General features: G+C 42.2%; 1 protein-coding gene across 3 annotated transcripts in view; it reads right to left on the bottom strand.

Annotated features, from left to right (window-relative positions):
* The window catches only part of CDK17 (cyclin dependent kinase 17), a 188,281-nt gene that overhangs the window by 28,662 nt on the left and 140,752 nt on the right, over positions 1-18,867 (bottom strand). Inside the window, exon 3 of one of the 3 annotated variants that reach the window (XM_067559772.1) lies at positions 2,757-2,790. The exons of the other annotated variants lie outside the window; for them this stretch is intronic. Coding sequence (XP_067415873.1) covers positions 2,757-2,790 — 34 coding nt within the window. The remainder of the gene's footprint in view (positions 1-2,756; positions 2,791-18,867) is intronic. 3 annotated transcript variants of the gene reach the window in all.

The following is an 18,867-nucleotide window of genomic DNA, read 5'->3' as shown; positions in this document are numbered from 1 at the left end:
TGGTGATTTAATTTAAAAAAAAAAGTGTATTTCCTTACTGATATTTGTATTCCTCAGGAAGACTTTGGCAGCATGCAAAAATAATAACCAGATCCCAACACTCTAAAGAGAAGGCTTCAGGTGGCCACCAAGCAGCAGCTGCAGCCATAGCATTACACACTGTACTGGGAATGTATGGGAGCTACTGGAGCACCGGGGTGGGGAAGACAGGTCAAAGGACTAGACAGAGGTCTCTCCTAACCTCTGACCACATATCCAGGACCCAGCATATGGCCCAAGCATTTCATTCTCTCTTTCTTGCTTCTCCAGGAGCATAACATAGGGCAAATCTTCCAGGACAGAGGGGAGAAGAGAGCTTGGCTGGGTTTCCCCAACCACCTCCTGAACTCAGCACATGACATTAAGTGTCCACCATTTCCCCCTCTGGGATAACAGCCTATTACTGCTGCCAGCTAACACAGTCCAGTAGTTTAAGTGGTAGATGTCCATACTGCAATGTTGAAGGTGCAGAGTTCAATACATGCCCATGATGCATGAAACAACAATTTAAATACATTTCTTAACAGCTTTGTGTATATAATTAAATTTAGAAAAAAAATAAGCTTTACATGATGTGTAGATCAGCCCATGTAATGAACTACTCTGGTAAATTATTAAATTAAATATGATTAGGTTTTTAAAAGATGCTGGATAATTTCATTACTAATCTACATGTGTATCAGTACTCATGAAAATCGCAATAATGGTAATAAAATCTTCTGCTAGTTTCTGGTGATAAGGGTCAATACAATTTTTCTGTTCTTCTGTATAGCACTGTACAAATAGCTCAACTTGGGGTGCATGGTGAGACACTCGGATTCACATACCTTCCTGGCACTAGATCTTAAACAAGCCAAGATTTACCAATGATCTTACCCAGAGAAGAAGATTTTCATGAATTTAAATTTTCCCATGCTTTCAAAATGTCATCTTCCACAAGCATTATATTCAGTGAATTTAGGTTTTTCAGAAAGTCAAGTAATCATTCAATAGATCATATGTCGTACTGGTTAATAGTGGCAGGTAGTCAGATTATTTTGAATTATCTACAGACTTTATGAAAGTAAGGCTGAAAATTACTATATTCAGTGCTCTCTTATGGTTGTTCCCTATTCAGTGATGCTGGTTGGACAGCAATTATCTTAATAAACTGTAGACCAGAGTTTCTCAAGTGGTGGGCCACAACTCAAAGGTTGGTGCTGGTGCATTCTCACTTTGTTACATTCTACCAGCCAAGAAAGAGAGAAAAACTGCTGCAGTCCTTAAAATCCAGCAGGAGTTTATTCCGGGGAGGGAAGCAGCTCTCTCATGCTTGCTATTGCTGCTCTACAGTCACCTAACCAAGAGAAGCTCTCTCCCTTCCCTCCATCCCTTCCTACATAGCGCTCATTTTTGGAGCACAGAAAGTGGTGCTTCACAGCTAGTTATGCAGCCTTGAAGCAGCACTGCCAAACCCACAGAACTAAGATTTGTGTGGGAAAGGAGCAGACATCCCACCATACTGCCAGATTCCAGGATCTCTCACAACACTTCCCAACCCCCAGAAATTGTCTCATTAGCATTCACATGTAGAGCTGGGTGAAAGACTTATTTTTTAATTCACTTGCAGTTCCAAAAAAACAACACCCCTCCCCCCTATGCCGCAATTCAGTTCTGTTCAAACCAAATCTGAAATTTTTCAGAATTTTTGGCAAATCAAAAAAGTGTGTCAGGTCCCAAAAATATTGTTTCCAGGCATTTTTAAGGACTTAATGCACAAAACAAGAAGATGGTGCCTTCTAACTTTTAGCCTAGTGGTTAGGGCATTCACCCAGGATGGAGAGACCTGGATTCAATTTTTCCCCTGCCACACCTTATAGAGAGAAGGGAGCTGAACACAGCCTCTACCCTCCCAGGAGAATGCCCTAATCACCTGCCTATAGTCATTCTCTCTCTGGCTCAATGACTACTAAGCAGACCAAGCAGAACTGTCTCAACTGCTAGAAGTTATAAGGGGGACAGGAGAGATACCTCCCCCAGAGACCTCTCCCATTTCCTGGGCAACTGTTCAATCACTGAGCTAAAAGTTACAAGGAGGATACCACCACCATCCCATTTTGTGAATGGTACCAAAGTCTCCTTGTGATCTAGACTGAAAGGAGGCGGGTTTTGTTTGGTTTGGTGGTTTTTGCGCATTTGGCTTGTTTTGCACCGAAACTATTCAGTGAAGTCATATCAAATTTCTGAATAGTTTCAGGTCCACTGAAATTGCATTTTTCAGCAAATAAACTATTTGTCCAAAAACCTTCCCTCAGCTCAAATCACAAACCCGAGCACCCACTAATAACTGATAGTTGTTTTTTTTAACTAGGGCACAAATCTTACTGTATTTTGTAGCTGTCAAGGATTGTGGAATGATTATTTGACTAATTTTGGGTCAGAGGACCAAAAAAGGTTAACAACTACTGAGGGATTGTAAGAACGGAAGACAAAATATTTCAGTAGTTACAAAAACACACCTAGAGAGAACTTTTTTAAAATTATTTTTCCCCTTTTATTTACCAGGAGCTATGTGACTCTTGGTCTCAATGCACCTTATTGAGCTGTGAACTTTAAATTGGAGTACAGTGTGCTCCCAATACATAAAACATGTAGTGTGGGTTTATAAGTAAGTACTCATGTAAAGGCTAAAGACTGATCCTAACATTAAAAAAACAAAGGAAACAAAATCGACCTACCTTATACATATAAGTCCCTAAACAGCAATTTTTTCTAAAAGAAAACACAAAAGTGAACAAAAATATGCTTTTTTATTTTGGACTGTGGCTTTTTATCTATACATAGATTTTGTGTAATGAAATCTGTACCCAATATGTAAGTAAACAATTCTAAGATAGGGGAGAATGAAAATACTTTTATTTTGTTCTGTTTTTAAAAAAAAAATCATAATCTGTTAAGGATACATTATTTTGTTAACACTTGCACCTTGTGATGTCATATAGTAAATAAAAGTAAATTCCTACTCAATATGTTAAATTTTCAAAAGCAAAAAAAATCATATTTCTTTTTCTTCTGGGATGAGGGAGATGTAATGATTGACTTGATAGAATCGCTGTAGCAGCTTTTAAATGATGTATGGAAAGATCAATAGCTACACGAACAGGATGCTAAATAATCAATGCCTTAATATTTGCTTCACTTCTTTAATTTTAACTGCATCCGTCTTCTTTTATGAATGACAGGGGGACTGATGATTTTCCCTATGTTCTTTATAATTCCAAATACCTCAGTTAAATTCCTTGAATTTATCTCCATTATACAACGTTAAAATAGTTTTATTCATCTCCTGTCATACAAGTTCCATTCTATCTGTAACCTATTTCACATCCTCTCTCTTAATCTTTTAAGCTTTTGCTATAATTGTAAAAGTACGGCAACCAGAATTAGACATCCCATTCCAGGCTGAATAAATGAGTGCATTTATTTGTTTGTTTGTTTTTAAAGCAATATTCATCTGTCTTTAAACTACTTTAAAAGGAGGTAATAGATGACCCCATCTACACAGGGAGCACAGAGAGATCCTCAATAAATTCCTTTCTAACTCCCAGACACCCAGTGATACTACTGTATTCAAAATTTTAGATTTCAGAGACTATGTAGATTATGAATGCTGTATATAAAATGAAAAGTCTTTTAGAATGTTAAAGAAATGGCATTTTCCTTGCACATCACCTTTAACTAACTCCAATTTGTATGCCAGCTATTGCTGTTCGAAGATAATTTTTCAATTAGGATTCTTCCATAACTGTCCTTAAGGATATCTTATCACTGAACAAGTCATACTTGCCAATAAGCCAGGTTTTGAAACAGGTCGGCTGTTAAGAACAGATCTGCTATATTTGCAATAGTTTTTTATATAAAGAAGTACTAAGTTATGATCTTGCAGCAATTCTTCTTAGTTTTCAGCCTTGTATTACTTTAACAGTTCAAGTTAAATTACTTTGACCTTTTTGTAAATTCAGTTTAATTCTATTTTCCTGCAGCACTCAAACAAATATAGGTAGCCTGGTTTGGTGTCAAGCTGAGGCCCCACTGATGGTATTATTATAGACAAGTAGTGTTTAGTCTAATTTTGTTTTAAATGATCAAGTTGAAAACATCTTAAATTATGAGGCTCTCTCTCTAAATAATAAATTCAGAAGCATTGGCTGCCCATGAACAGAGAAAAAATGTGTTCACTACAGAGTGACTGTACTTTTAAAGAAAAAACTGAGTGATTCCCAAAAGATGTGTTACTTAAGTTTGCTAGATGGTAAAATGCTAGCCAACTAGTGTGTGTGTTTACATGCACATGTGCAACATAGCGTTCTGCTTTACACATCCTTCTTTGAATTTATCTCCAGAACATGCTACATACCAGTGGTTTCACAAAAGGTACACAAGAAGGTTTTTTTTTCCCTTCGCATTGCTTAACTTGCATTTCCTCTCCTCATGCATTGTGTGTATTCTCAATCATGCTTTAACAATGGAATAGAATCTTAACAATAATCAAATGTAGACTATGATATACTGACAATATCCTGCAATACTCGGAATGAACTTTACTGAATTAAGTAAACTTTACTGAATGAAGTTTAACATCTTTGGGTCCATTGTATTAAAATACAATTGTGTACGTAGTATGGAACTATACATAGGTAACTTCTCTAGGAAACCGACTAATGCAATCTCTGGAAGGTATTAGGAACTTCAAAGGACTTTTGGAACAATACCTGTAAAGTGGATTTCCCAGAAGTACCTGAAGAATGCAAATGACCCACTTCAAATCCTCCCTTGTCAAGCTGTGTCCTAGGAAGGAAAACCCATTGTCTACTAATCACCTGCTCCTGGAAATTCCAGATAAAAACCCCCGAACTGAATAAAAAGTGGACTAAACATGTTATGGGGGTGCTATTTCTGAGCTGAAGCTGAGATGAACTGGTAACCACAGCGAATTCCCCCCTTGGGTGGGGGTTTTGAAGGACTGCTCCTGCCAGAATCTGTTAGGGTAGGAGGTAACTAGTAAATTTATTAGGATATGTAGTTTCTTTTATTGTTTTTAATACATTTTCTCTGATGCTTTTTATCTTAAAAATAAAGAAGAGTTGCAAAGGAAGTGCTATGTGATACCTCATAACTATAGCAATTACATGTGTTAACCCATCTCTAAAGAGACAGTAAGCAGGTTCTGCTTGGGCAGCCTCTCTCTGTTAGGGATTACACAGTATAGGCAGGGGACTGTACAGCCCAGAAATATCCCAGTCGGAAGAGAGCGGGACGCATGTCTCCACCCAGGAGAGGCAACAGTCAGGGAGCTGGATACCTGCGTGTGTGCTCCCCATGAGGGGAAATACAGGTGTGGTTGCTGTGATACTTTTAATATTTGCTAGGGCACCAAAATTACATTTGTTCCAACTGTACCTAGTCTGGAGTAAAAACTCCTAAACACTTGAGTTCCTCATGCCAAGCTTCTTCTCTGACCTGACTCTCAATAATGTTAAAAACTCACAAGTTGCTGTAGATTTGTACATTTGCCCAGGTTATTCCAGAATACCTTGCTTTGGGGTGTTTGAAGCTGAAAAACTTGTTCTGATCCTACTTGGTGTACCTGCAATGATGATTTAAGTGCAGCATTCCAGTTAGGCAACATAAAAACTACAGCTCCTATAGTGTCAAACAAGTTAGAAAAAAAAAAAGAAAAAAAATCCTCTCTGGCTTTCCCTTCTTGTGTTCCCTTCAGTCATTCCAAAGTACTGCTCTGAATATCAACTTCCTCATATTAGAGGAACAAGGCGTGAAGTAATAAACTTTTATTGGACAAGCTTCTGTTGGTGAGAGACGAGAGCTTTCGAGCTTACACAGAGCTTTTTAAAGAGCTCTGTCCAAGCTCAAAAACTTGTCTCTCTCTCACCTACAGAAACTGGTCCAATAAAAGATATCACCTCACCCACGTTTTCTCTAATACCCTGAGACCAACACAGCTACAACAACACTGCATACAACTTCCTCATATGCCATTCAATCATGACACTTCCTTCTCCGTCTTGCCTTCCTTCTCAAACTTTTACTTCTTACATTCAGTTCTACACAACTCTACTCCCTTCTTCACTGATGTCCTCATCTCTGTTCCCCCTGTCCCTGCTCAGTGCAAATGTCCCAACTATCCTCCTTTTGTATCCTCTTAACTGGATCTGTGAGCCTTCTTCTATGTTGCACTTTACACTGGAAAATCTCCCCCCTTTCACCTGGTGGATCAGGCTTCCTTCCCAACATTGAAATCCTGCCACAAAAGTACACATTTCCATAAAGTATATTGACTTTAATCTACCAAAGATGCATTTTTAAACTGTTTTTAAGCATGGGGTTGGCAGTCATAAGAGTTGGGTTATATTTCTGACATACCAATTCACCATGCAACTTTAAACAAGTCTTGTCATAGGCTTCAGCTATCCCATCTGTAAAACTGGGATAATAAAGTTTACACAGCTACTTGGACTGCTTTAAGATCTACAGATAAGAATGTGCTATTTAATTTTTAAAAGATGCACTGTTATGCTAAATTATCTTCTGATCATCCTGTGTACTTTTTGTCTGAATCATACTCTATATGTATACGTAGATTACAAGCCTAGAATGGGGGCAGGGATTTTCTCTGTTTTATACAATGCAGAAGACATTACTGATGCTCAAAAATATTACATATTATTAATAAAATGACAAAAGAAACCACAATGCCTCATGGAAAGATTTGTTGCAGAATTCCTGATTCCAACTCCCACTATGTCACAACATGCAGCATCTCAAGTAAGAAGGGGGAGAAACAAAAAGCCAGCCTACTTTCATTTTTGTCTTCCCCCGATGTGCCAGCTTGCAAATTTTTGCTTGCTGTTAGAGTGCAGTAGAAGGCAGCAATGAATAATCTTCTTCCTGACAAACTGGGCTGCAAACATTGTCAATTTCTCATACTAGAATGACACAGTATTTCTTCAAAACTGCTCCTTTCATTTGTGCCTCCCATGAGTGCAGTCACAACTGGAGTTTTAAAGTAACAATGCTCAAGATTTTCTCTGTCATTGAGGTAACAGGAAGTGAAAATAAAAGCAGCACAGCAGGACCAACTTATGGGACTGAAAATTAATGGAAGAAAATGCATAATATCCAAAACTATCTGGCCTCAGACATCAAGCACAGAAATTTATGTTGGTTTTGATTAGTAATTTCTCTAGATTCCCAATTCTTACCATCTGGGGTTCTAGGCTGCATAATCAGATAGATAAGGCATTTATTTTCCAAATCATTAGTATTAGTATCCTTCTCAGCAGTGCATGCTGGCACAGACCAAGCAAACACATGAAATGCCTTCTTCACATTTCAGAATGAAGTTTGGGATTTGGTCACTGAGGTTTCTTACCGTCGCCATCAAGAAAAAGAATTATATTTTCAAGTCCACAGATGTCAGTATGACTGCCCAAGTAATTCACAATAGGTCATACGAAACTGATTTGTTCTCTTGTGGGAGTAAGTATCAGCCTGAATCAGCCATCTCACCAGTTTCAGCTAGCATCAGCAAGACAACATGTCAGCTGCAGCCACAAGCTGCTCAGTAATAAGTAACAGTGCTTTTGTTCACTGAAGAACACTTAAAGAGATCAAACAAGCCACATAATAATTTGTCTACGTAGTTCAACATCATGACAAGCTGACCCTAAAAGCCAAGGTATTTCTATTATATACACTTAGACACACACACACATTTACAAATAAAAAGAGACACGGTATAATATATGCTGTTAATGTTATGCAGACTGGAAGTAAAATAACAAATGAAAAGTATTTGCTTTGTGCAAATGAGAGATGAAACACTAATGTACAAGCCTTTTTTATACATATGCATAAATACATTTCTATTCTTTGCTATGATCCTATATGGTATTGAGTTGTTTTTGAAGTCTGCCTTATCAAATTTCACTGCATTTTTGTAACATGACAGAGTTGGCGCATTTAGAGCCAAATGGATTATCTAAAGAAACCTGACATATAAGTTTGCTAGAGGCTAGAGGCAAAAGTGAGCAGAAAAGACTAACACAGAGAACAGATTTACAGAGCTTTTTTATTGTTTTGTTATATTGCTCCAGACTTAGTAATTTTTGCAGCCTTGAAATGAGAAACCAAAATCTACATATACAAAAAATCCATTAATTCCTGACAATGTGCAATCTTCACAGTTTTTGTTTGTTTGTGTACTTCTTTTTTATAAAACAAACCTTGTCAAATAGGCATATTAGTTATTACATTGGTGTAACATCTCGGGAGGGCTGTCTGTGCAAGTTGCTCTCTTATTGGTATATATTTATATTTTTACTGTGATCAACTGCAAGATAATAAAAATCCATCCATCCATCCTGTCTCTATTACATTATAGAGTTTCAAGCACAATGAACCCCTGGCTTCTATGCATTATGATAATACAAATAACAATAATTACAAAGCACAACAAATATTGGTAATTAGGACAGAAGATTGGCAATGAAAATATGACCAGTCTATACTCATTAAGAGTGATCTGACTCTGGCTAACATCTAGATACTACAAGAGAGCAATATTTTCAAATTTTTGAAAAAACCTAATAAATAAAAGTACCTAATGAGCAACCATACAATGCTTATCTAGCCGTAGGCTTCAGGAAATGGTGAAGCATGAATCACATTACAGGATTAATTGGCTCACTGCAATATCCTCCCAAATCAGGCACACCCCCAACTAAAGGTAGTGACTAACACTTCCCTCAAACAGGAAACGAATCTCTCTCTTACACAGCATGCATGGTTTACAGCTGATTGTTTTATACTTCATATATGACTTCACTTTGCTGATAGCACTAGCTTAATTAAATTAAACTGCTGAATGTTCTGTTAAATTGGAATAAAATAAATGAAAGTTATATTATGAAGCCCTCTTCTTTTTAAACACAATAATCATTAAACAATTCAAATACATGGACTTCACATACTTGGATTATTTCCTTAGATTTTACTGTAATTTCTGAATTAAATCTCATTAGAAAATTTAAAAAAATCTACAGAGGATCATCACCATGCAAATCAATGCTGGTCTGTATGGATGATTCTCCAACCAGAGTAACAAACTATGGCTCCAATTCAAGAAAGTATTAACTTCAAGCATGTACTGAGGTTTCCCTCCCAGAACTAGTTCCTGAGGGGTAGCTGTGTTAGTCTGTATACAGCAAAAACAACAAGAGTCCCATAGCACTTTAAAGACTAACAAATTTAATTTCTGCAGGCATAAGCTTTCGTGGGCTGTAACTCACCAGAAATAGGATGCTTTTGTGAATTAGGGCCTAAAGAATCAGAGATGTTGAATGCTTTAATCGTTTAACTTATGACTTCTGATTTACACACGCTTAGTGAACCAATTTTTGAGACCTTTTGTTATCCAACCTTACTGTCCACACACCATTCCTTAGTAGAAAACAAAATTGATTAAGAATGACCTACTGAACATAAAAATTGTCGCTCCTCCACAAATATATAAACCAATATATACTGGAGTTTTTTGTTGGCTTCAGGATGTGGGGATGTTAGGAGAAGATGGGCAGTTAAACTATTCCCAGTAATTACTGATAATATTAAGAACCAAAAGTTTTAATTTCTATCGTAACCCCAGGAATCAGATTTTCCTGTTACAACATTTATTACCAAAAATCAATAAAGTAAAGATCTTAAGGTTTTTGATCCTAGGAAGGCAGTGGTAGCAGGGTCAAAAACAAGCCAGATATCATGTGCCATTCCCTGCTGACTTTAAGTGCTGGTCTGAATAGTCAAATCAGTTCCTTTGATTGTGTGGGTGGCAAAATTCCCAAAAAGAAAGAACAATGCAAGATGATAAGCATAAGATAAAAATATGCTTCAGAGAAAAAATTAAAACAAGATTTTAGAGAAATAAAACAACACAAAAAGGCAAGGTCCAAACACAAAAGGGAGGTAAGTGAGTAAGTGAGAATCCTGAAATAATTATAAGGTAAATAAATCTTTCTTCTCTTTTGGGCAAGATTCTCACTCCTGGTGAGCAAAAAGCTCAACATATGTCCCAAAAGAAAAATTAGAGTAAAACTGCAACAAGAAGCAATAACAAGGCCAATTCCAACAGTATGAATTTTTTATATATAAATATCTCTCTATCGCTATCTGTCTACATATGCCTTTATAATGTTAATGTTTATTAGTCCAATATCAAACAGAGAGACAAGGTAGGTGAGGTGAAATCATTAGACCAACTTCTCTTGGTGAGAGACAAGCTTTTGAGTTTACACAGAACTCTTCTTCGAATTTATGTAAGCTCGAAAGCTTCTCTCTCTCACAAACAGAAGCTGGTCTAATAAAAGATATTACCTCACCCACCTTGTCTCTCTAGTATCCTGGGAGGAACACGGTTACAACAATACTGTATACAACAACAAACACAATACTCAAGATGGCAAAAAGAAATGACACTCAGAAGGAAATTATGCAAAAATTGGACAACTGAAAACACACAACTTCTCAAAATAAAAACAAAACTGCTGGGGATGGGAGAGTCTGACCTTCCTGAACATGTGGAGCACCGAGTCTACAATATCCAATATTAATTTTGTATGTTGTGTGGACACGGTTCCAACCTTACATTTTAGTTTTTACTGACATGAAGTAGTTTGTTTTTTGTTTTTTTTAAACACAGTAAACTTTTTACTGACATCCCTAAAAATACCATAAACCATACAATAATGTCACAAAAGTGTGTACTCACTCGCGATATTCTGTGCACAGGAATTCAGAATTATGCAATTGTTTTAGCTGCAGTTAATTGATCAATCGGGTTCTTTGGGCATGTGCAATAATAGAAAACAGGAAATTGATAAAGGCATGGTCAGTGTAGTTTTATGATACAAGAAGTGATTCTGAATAACGACAATCAATGTCAAAATGCAATATGTTTTATTTCTACCCAATTTTACAGACATTTTCATTTATTTACAGATTTATGGACAGTGTTAAAATTGTACTTTTTTTATTGACTGTCCGTAAATTTATAGATAGATAATTATGGAGCTTCTTTTCAGACATTCGTGCTTGAAACATCCAGGGGGAAAAATACTCATGAGGCTCTATGAAGGATTGATTCAGTCTGTCAGTGACTCATGAGGCTCTATGAAGGATTGATTCAGTCTGTCAGTGACTATATTCTCTTTCTCTGCCATATTCATGATCACTTGGAATGCCTTATGAGACATTGTCCATTCCCACACCTGCAAGATATCCCAACACAAAAGGCAGAGCACAATGCTTCCCTGCTTATGTATGCAAACAATGGTGCCATGAACTTCGTTTTGAACCGTATTACTTTTTGGGATATCATGTCTCTGAAGGACTGCCCTCATCTTCATAACATTTGCACACAGCTGTTGCTCCCAGACAGACCAAGTTCCCCAAGTGTGGAGTCTCTCCATGTGAACTGCCTATCCCATGCTGGACACATGTAGTTGCTACAATTTACATAAACTTAAGGACAGCCATACTGGGTCAGACCAATGGTCCATCTAGCCTAGTATCCTGTCTTCCGACAGTGGCCAATGCCAGATGCTTCAGAAGGAATGAACAGAATAGGGAAATCATCGAGTGATCCATCTGCTGTCTTCCAGTCCCAGCATCTGGCATTCAGAGGCTTAGGGACATCCACAGAATAGGGTTTCATCCCTGACTATCTCGGCTAATAGCCATTGATGGATCTAGCCTTCATGAAACTAACTAATTATTTTCTGAACCCAGTTATACTTCTAGCCTTCACAACATCCCCTGGCAATGAGTTGCACAGGCTGACTGTGTGTTGTGTGAAGAAGTACTTCCTTTTGTTTGTTTTAAACCTGCTGCCTATTAATTTAATTGGGTGATACCTGGTTCTTTTGTTATGTGAAGGGGTAAATAGCACTTCCTTATTCATTTTCTCCGCACCATTCATTATTTTATAGACCTCTATGATATCCCTCCCCTTAGCCATCTCTTTTCCAAATTGAATAATCCCAGTCTTTTTAACATGTCCTCATATGGAAGATGTTCCATACGCCTAATAATTTTTCCCTTCTCTGTACCTTTTCCAATTCTAATATATCTTTTTTGAGATGGCGTGACCAGAACGGCACACGGTATTAAAGGTTTGAGTGTACAATGGATTTATATTGTTGCATTATGATATTTACTGATTTATTATCTATCCCTTTCTTAATAGTGCCTAACATTGTTACCTTTTTTGACTGCTGCTGTACATTTTGAACTAATGTTTTCTGAGAACAATCCACTATGACTCCAAGATCTCTTTCTTGAATGGTAACAGCCAATTTAGATGCCATCATTTTGTATATATATCTGGGATTATGTTTTCCACTGGTACATTAATTTGCATTTATCAATGTTGAATTTCATCTGCCATTTTGAGAGATTCCTTTGTAACTCTTCACAGTCAGCTTTGGACTTAACCATCTTGAGTAGTTTTGTACCATCTGCAAACACTGCCACCTCACTGTTTACCCCTTTTCCCTGATCATTTATGAATATGCTGAACAGTACTGGTCCCAGTAAAGATCCTGGGGAAACCCTGCTATTTACCACTCCCCATTCTGAAAAATGACTGCTTACACCTATCTTTTTTTCCTTGTCTTTTAATCAATTACTGATCCAGGAGAGGACCTTCCCTATTATCCCATTACTAGTTATTTTGCTTAAGAGCCTTTGCAGAAGGAACTTGTCAAAGGCTTTCTGAAAGTCCAAGTACACTATATCCACCAGATCACCCTTGTCCACTTATTTGTTGATCCCTTCAAAAAATTCGAATAGATAGGTGAATATGATTTGTTGAGGAAGCGTCAAAATGCTACACCAATGTGTCTGATAATTCTGTTCTTTACTATAGTTTCAACCAATTTGCCTGGTACAGAAGTTAGAATTACAAGCCTGTAACAACCAGCATAGCCTCTGGAAAACTTATAGCATTACATTAGCAATCCCCCAATCACCTGATACAAAGGCTGATTTAAGTGATAGATTACATACTAGAGTTACTAGTTCTGCAATTCATAGTTGAATTCCTTCAGAACTCTTGGCTGAATACCATCTGGTCCTGGTGACCTATTACTGTTTAATTTATCAATTTGTTCCAAACCATCCTCTGTCAATACCTCAATCTGGGACAATTTCTCACATCTCTGTCACCTAAAATGAATGGCTCAGGTGTGGGAAACTCCCTCATATCCTCTGTAGTGAAGACCGATGCAAAGAACTAATTTAGTTTCTCTGTAACAGCCTTATCTTCCTGGAGAACTCCTTCAGCACCTCAATCATCCAGTGGCTCCACTGATTGTTTGGCAGGCTTCCTGCTTCTAATGTACTTAAAAAAATATTACTGTTAATTTTTTACTCTTTTTCTAGTTGCCCTTCACATTCTTTTTTGGCCTGCCTAATTATACTTTTAAACTTGATTTGCCCAGAGTTCATGCTCCTTTTTATCTTCCTCATTAGGACCTGACTTCCGATTTTTAAAGGATGCCTTCTTGCCTCTAACTGCCTCATTTATTCTGTTGTTTAACCTATGGTCCTCTATTATTTTATATTTGGGGAATACATTTAATTTGTGCCTCTGTTATGGTGTTTTAAAAAAAGTTTCCATGCAGCTTGCGGGCATTTCATTTGGATGGGAGGAGTTAGTCAGTCATTCCTAATTGAAGAATGTCCTTTGATTGCCATAGCACCAATGATGCCTAGGATCATCTGTTATCTGGCTGTAATACAGTAATTCCTTTGTTGCTTGCTTTCAACAGAATCACAGAAATGTATGGTTGGAAGGGGCCTCAACAGGTCATCTAATGCACCCTGCTGTGCTAAGCCAGGACCAAGTAAACCTAGACCATCTGCGGCAGACGTTTATCTAACGGCCAGTCCATTTTAAAGGAAAGAGACACACTGGCTTTCAGGGTGGCCATTGTGAACTTTTCTTTGACCAGATTCTGCTCTCTGAGATCTAATTTAGTAATATAAAACAAGGTTACTTACCAGTAACTGTTGTTCTTCGAGATGTGTTGCTCATATGCATTCCAATATAGGTGAGTGCGCGCCCCGTGCACGAGCCTCCGGAAGCTTTTCTGCCCCTAGCAACCCCCTGCGGGTCGGCTCCTGCGCCCCCTGGAGTGCCGCGCTCATGTCGCGGTATATAGGGACCCTGCCGACCCCGTGGCCCCCAGTCCCTTCTTTCTGCCGACTCCAACAGCGGGGACGGAGGGTGGGTTTGGAATGGATATGAGCAACACATCTCAAAGAACAACAGTTACTGGTAAGTAACCTTGTTTTCTCTCTTCGAGTGATTGCTCATATGCATTCCAATATAGGTGATTACATAGCCATACCTTGGAGGCGGGTAGGAGTCACTGTCGAGTAGCCCTTCTTAGGACAGCTCTGCCGACAACCGCGTCCTCTCTTGCCTGTTGCACGATGGCGTAATAAGATGAGAAGGTATGGACTGATGACCAGGTCGCTGCCCTGCAGATGTCCATCAGTGGCACCCGCTCCAGGAAGGCCGCTGACGAGGCCTGGGCTCTGGTCGAGTGTGCCGTCACAGTTCCGGGAAGCGGCACCTTCGCCTGATCGTAACAGGTACATATACAGGCGGTGATCCATGCAGAGATGCGTTGCGAAGAGACAGGTAAGCCCTTCATTCTGTCCGCGACAGCGACAAACAGTTGGGTTGACCTCCTGAATGGCCTTGTACGATCAATATAATAGGCCAGGGCCCTCCTGACGTCCAGGGAATGCCATCTCTGCTCTGCCTCCGATCCGTGTGATTTGGGAAAGAACACGGGGAGGAAAATGTCTTGGTTACAGTGAAACTGAGACACCACCTTAGGTAAGAATGCTGGGTGGGGTCTCAGCCTCACTTTGTCTTTATAGAAGACAGTATAAGGGGGCTCCGAGGTCAAAGCTCTCAACTCGGAGACCCGTCTAGCCGATGTAATGGCTACTAGGAAGGCCACCTTCCAGGAAAGGACTAGCAAAGGGCATGTAGCCATGGGCTCAAATGGGTGTCCCGTTAACATGGAGAGAACCAAGTTCAGGTCCCAGAGAGGTACCGGGTCACGGACCTGCGGATATAATCTCTTTATCCCTTTCAGGAACCTACAGGACATAGGATGAGAGAAGATAGACCTCCCTTCCATCGCCCGGTGGAAGGCCGAGATGGCTGCCAGGTGTACCCTCAGGGAGGCTAGTGCAAGACCCTGCATCTTTAAGTGTAGGAGGTACTCTAGGATTGCCTGTATGGGCGATGAGTTGGGTAAGATCCCCCGGGATTCCGCCCAAAAGGTAAAGCGCTTCCATTTAGCCTTATACAGCACCTGAGTGGAAGGCTTCCTGCTCCCTAGCAGAACCTGTTGTACTTGTGTTGAGCAGGCTCTCTCTCTCTCTGTTAACCACATAGCTTCCATGCAGTCAGGTGGAGGGAGTCCAGGTCCGGGTGTAGAAGACGGCCCCGGTCCTGGGAGAGGAGGTCGTAACGCCTCGGAAGCGGTATTGGCTCGGCAATGGACATGTCCAATAGCATACTGAACCAGTGTTGCTGGGGCCAGGCTGGTGCAATGAGGATAACATTCGCTTTGTCTCTCTTGACTTTCAAGAGCACTCTGGGGAGTAATGGGACGGGGGGGAAACGCATACATCAGAGGCCCCGTCCAGTCTATTAGGAAGGTGTCCAAGAGGGAGCCCTGCTCGCGTCCCCGGAGTGAGCAGAACCTCGGGCACTTCTTGTTCCACACAGAGGCAAACAGGTCTAGTTGGGGAGTACCCCACTTGCGGAAGAGAAAAGACGCCACCTCCCCGTGGAGCGACCAATCGTGGCGGGGTAAGAACGACCTGCTGAGGCGGTCTGCCTCGTCGTTCCTGACCCCTGGGAGGTGAGAGGCAGAGAGGTGAAAATCGTGCCTCACCGCAAGGTCCCATAGCTGTATGGCTTCCTGGCACAGAGCGGAGGAGCGTGCCCCCCCTGCCTGTTTATATAAAACATGGCTGCTGTATTGTCCGTGAGGACATGCACTACTCTGCCCGTTAGGAACCTGAGGAAGACCTTGCAGGTGAGACGGACTGCTCGTAGCTCTCTGACATTGATGTGGAGGTGTAGTTCGTGAGGCGACCATAGACCCTGCGCGTTGAAGTCTCGGCTCATGTGGGCTCCCCAGCCCACGTCGGAAGCGTCCGTTATCAGCATCACAGATGGGGTTAATTCCGCAAAGGGAACCCCCCGTAGTACCTCCCTCGGGTCTGTCCACCAGTTGAGGGACGTTAGTACCTGGGCTGGGATGGTGACCACCTTGGAGAGTGAATGTCTGGATGGGGTGTACACCGAAGTCAGCCAACCTTGGAGAGGCCTGAGTTTGAGGCGAGCTAATCTCACCACATATGTACATGCCACCATGTGTCCCAACAGCTGAAGGCAGTGCCTCGCTGTCGTCGTGGGGAACCTGAATAACTCCAAAATGATGGTGGTCATGGTCTGGAATCGAGCCAGGGGGAGGAAAGCCCTGGCTTGAACTGCATCTAGGGTGGCCCCGATAAAGTCTATGCGCTGCACTGGGGTGAGTGTGGACTTCTGCTCGTTGATGAGCAGACCCAAACTGGTGCATGTTGCGCAGGTTAGGGCTAGACTGTTCTGTACATGAACCCTGGATCTTCCCCGTATTAACCAATCGTCGAGGTAGGGGAATATCTGGACGCCTCTGCGCCGGAGGTGGGCAGCTACCACTGCCATGCATTTTGTGAAGACCCTGGGCGCTGAGGAGAGGCCAAAGGGTAGGGCCGAAAACTGGTAGTGGACACCCGCTACCACAAAGCGGAGAAAACGCCTGTGCCCAGGGAGGATAGAAATATGGAAGTAGGCGTCCTTTAAGTCGAGGGCAGCATACCAATCCCCTGGATCCAGAGCGGGAATAATAGAGGCTAGGGAGAGCATACGGAATTTGAGGCGTCTGATAAACCTGTTCAGGCGGCGAAGGTCTAGAATGTCTGTCCCGGGAATCTGCACGGGCACGGACCGGGGATCTAGACCGGTGCCGAGATGTCTTGTTCTTTTGCGGCACCGGGAGGCGCGCCGGGGCCGGAGACAGAGAGCGTTGGCCGCGCGAGCGCACTGACGATGTATGCCCCAGTGAATGAGATCGGTGCCGAGAGCGGGATCGGTGCTGGCCATCCCTAGGAGACGGTGACCGGTGCCGGAAGCTGTGCATCGAGGATCGAGAGCGGCGCTCGCGTGCATGCTCTAAGTGTCTCGGCTCCGCAGGCGAGCCAGATCGGTGCCGAGAAGGGGAGCGGTGCCGGGAGTCCTTTGAGGGTGACCGGTGCCGAGAGTGCGCACCGAAGATCGAGGATAGTCAGCCTCCCTCGGTGCCGGCTGGCTGTCCGGACGGTGGCGGGACACCAAGGACCTGTTGCCCGAGGTAGAGCGGCTGCTCTCGGAACCTCTAGACCACTCCCGGTGCTGCGGTACCGAGGTGCTCGACGACCTAAGGTCGGAGCGAGGAGGGGGAGTTCCCGCTTCCCCCGTCCTCGACCGTCTGGGGGGAGACGATGGTTCGTGTCTCTGCTGCCCACCGGGGTAACCCAGCACGGGTCTGCCCCGAGACGCCAACCCTGACTCCCTCGGCCGAGGGGGGGATGGAGGCGTGGGCATGGCCATGAGGGCTCGTGCCGCTACAAACGCCTCCGGCGTCGACGGCCCTTGCAGGAGAGGTCCCCCACCCCCCGGGGTCAGGGGAGGCTCCCTGCGCGGAGATGCCGGTGTCGGCTCTTGCTGTACCCCCTGCTGTACCGGTCGCAGGGGGGAGTCCATAGACACGGCCTCCTGCCGCTTCTTTTTCTTCGGCACCTTGCGCATCGGTGCCGCTGGCGGTGCCGGGGGAGCGCTGTGCGCCGATGAAATACTCAGTGCCGACGGTGACCCCGAGGGCTCGGAGACTGGGCAAAGCGCCGACTGCATTAAGATGGGCATCGCGCTCCTTTTGAGTCCTGGGTTTGAAGGACTTACAAATACGACATTTGTCCTTCCTATGGAGTTCTCCCAGGCAGCGGAGGCAGCGATCATGCGGGTCGCTGACCGGGAAAGCCTTAGAGCACTCGGCGCAGGCTTTGAATCCCGTGGGCCCGGCATGGCTCCGCGGAGCCCGTAAGGGCTAACTACCAACGCTAATAAACAACAACTTTTTTTTTTTTTTTAAACTATTAACTTTTAACAATAAAAACTAACTAACTACTATAGTAGACTAACAACTAAGGTAAAGGAGATTGCTACTTGCGAAGAGCAAGGGGCAGCGTTCCAAAGACCGTCATGGGCGGAAAGAAGGAACTGGGGGCCACGGGGTCGGCAGGGTCCCTATATACTGCGACATGAGCGCGGCACTCCAGGGGGCGCAGGAGCCGACCCGCAGGGGGTTGCTAGGGGCAGAAAAGCTTCCGGAGGCTCGTGCACGGGGCGCGCACTCACCTATATTGGAATGCATATGAGCAATCACTCGAAGAGAGAATAATATGCATTCCCTTCCTTCACATTTCTCTCTTTATAGTTCTTTATCATTTTTCACCAAAGCATTGCCTCAATTTTTTTCCAAGTTTTGAGATAAACATATCTGTTTTGAGGTGCTTAATAAAAGAAAGCAGTCTACATGGATTTGCAAGTTATGTTTGCACTGTACACATTCTGCCCCTGTGTTATCTTTTTAAGCTGATCTT

Source organism: Emydura macquarii, unplaced genomic scaffold (genome assembly GCF_026122565.2).
Source record: "Emydura macquarii macquarii isolate MOO-44397 ecotype Brisbane River unplaced genomic scaffold, CSIRO-AGI_Emac_v2 contig_2205, whole genome shotgun sequence".
NCBI lineage: Eukaryota > Metazoa > Chordata > Testudines > Chelidae > Emydura > Emydura macquarii.
The sequence above is the reverse complement of the archived record's forward strand: the minus strand, read 5'-3'. Positions and strand labels throughout refer to the sequence as shown.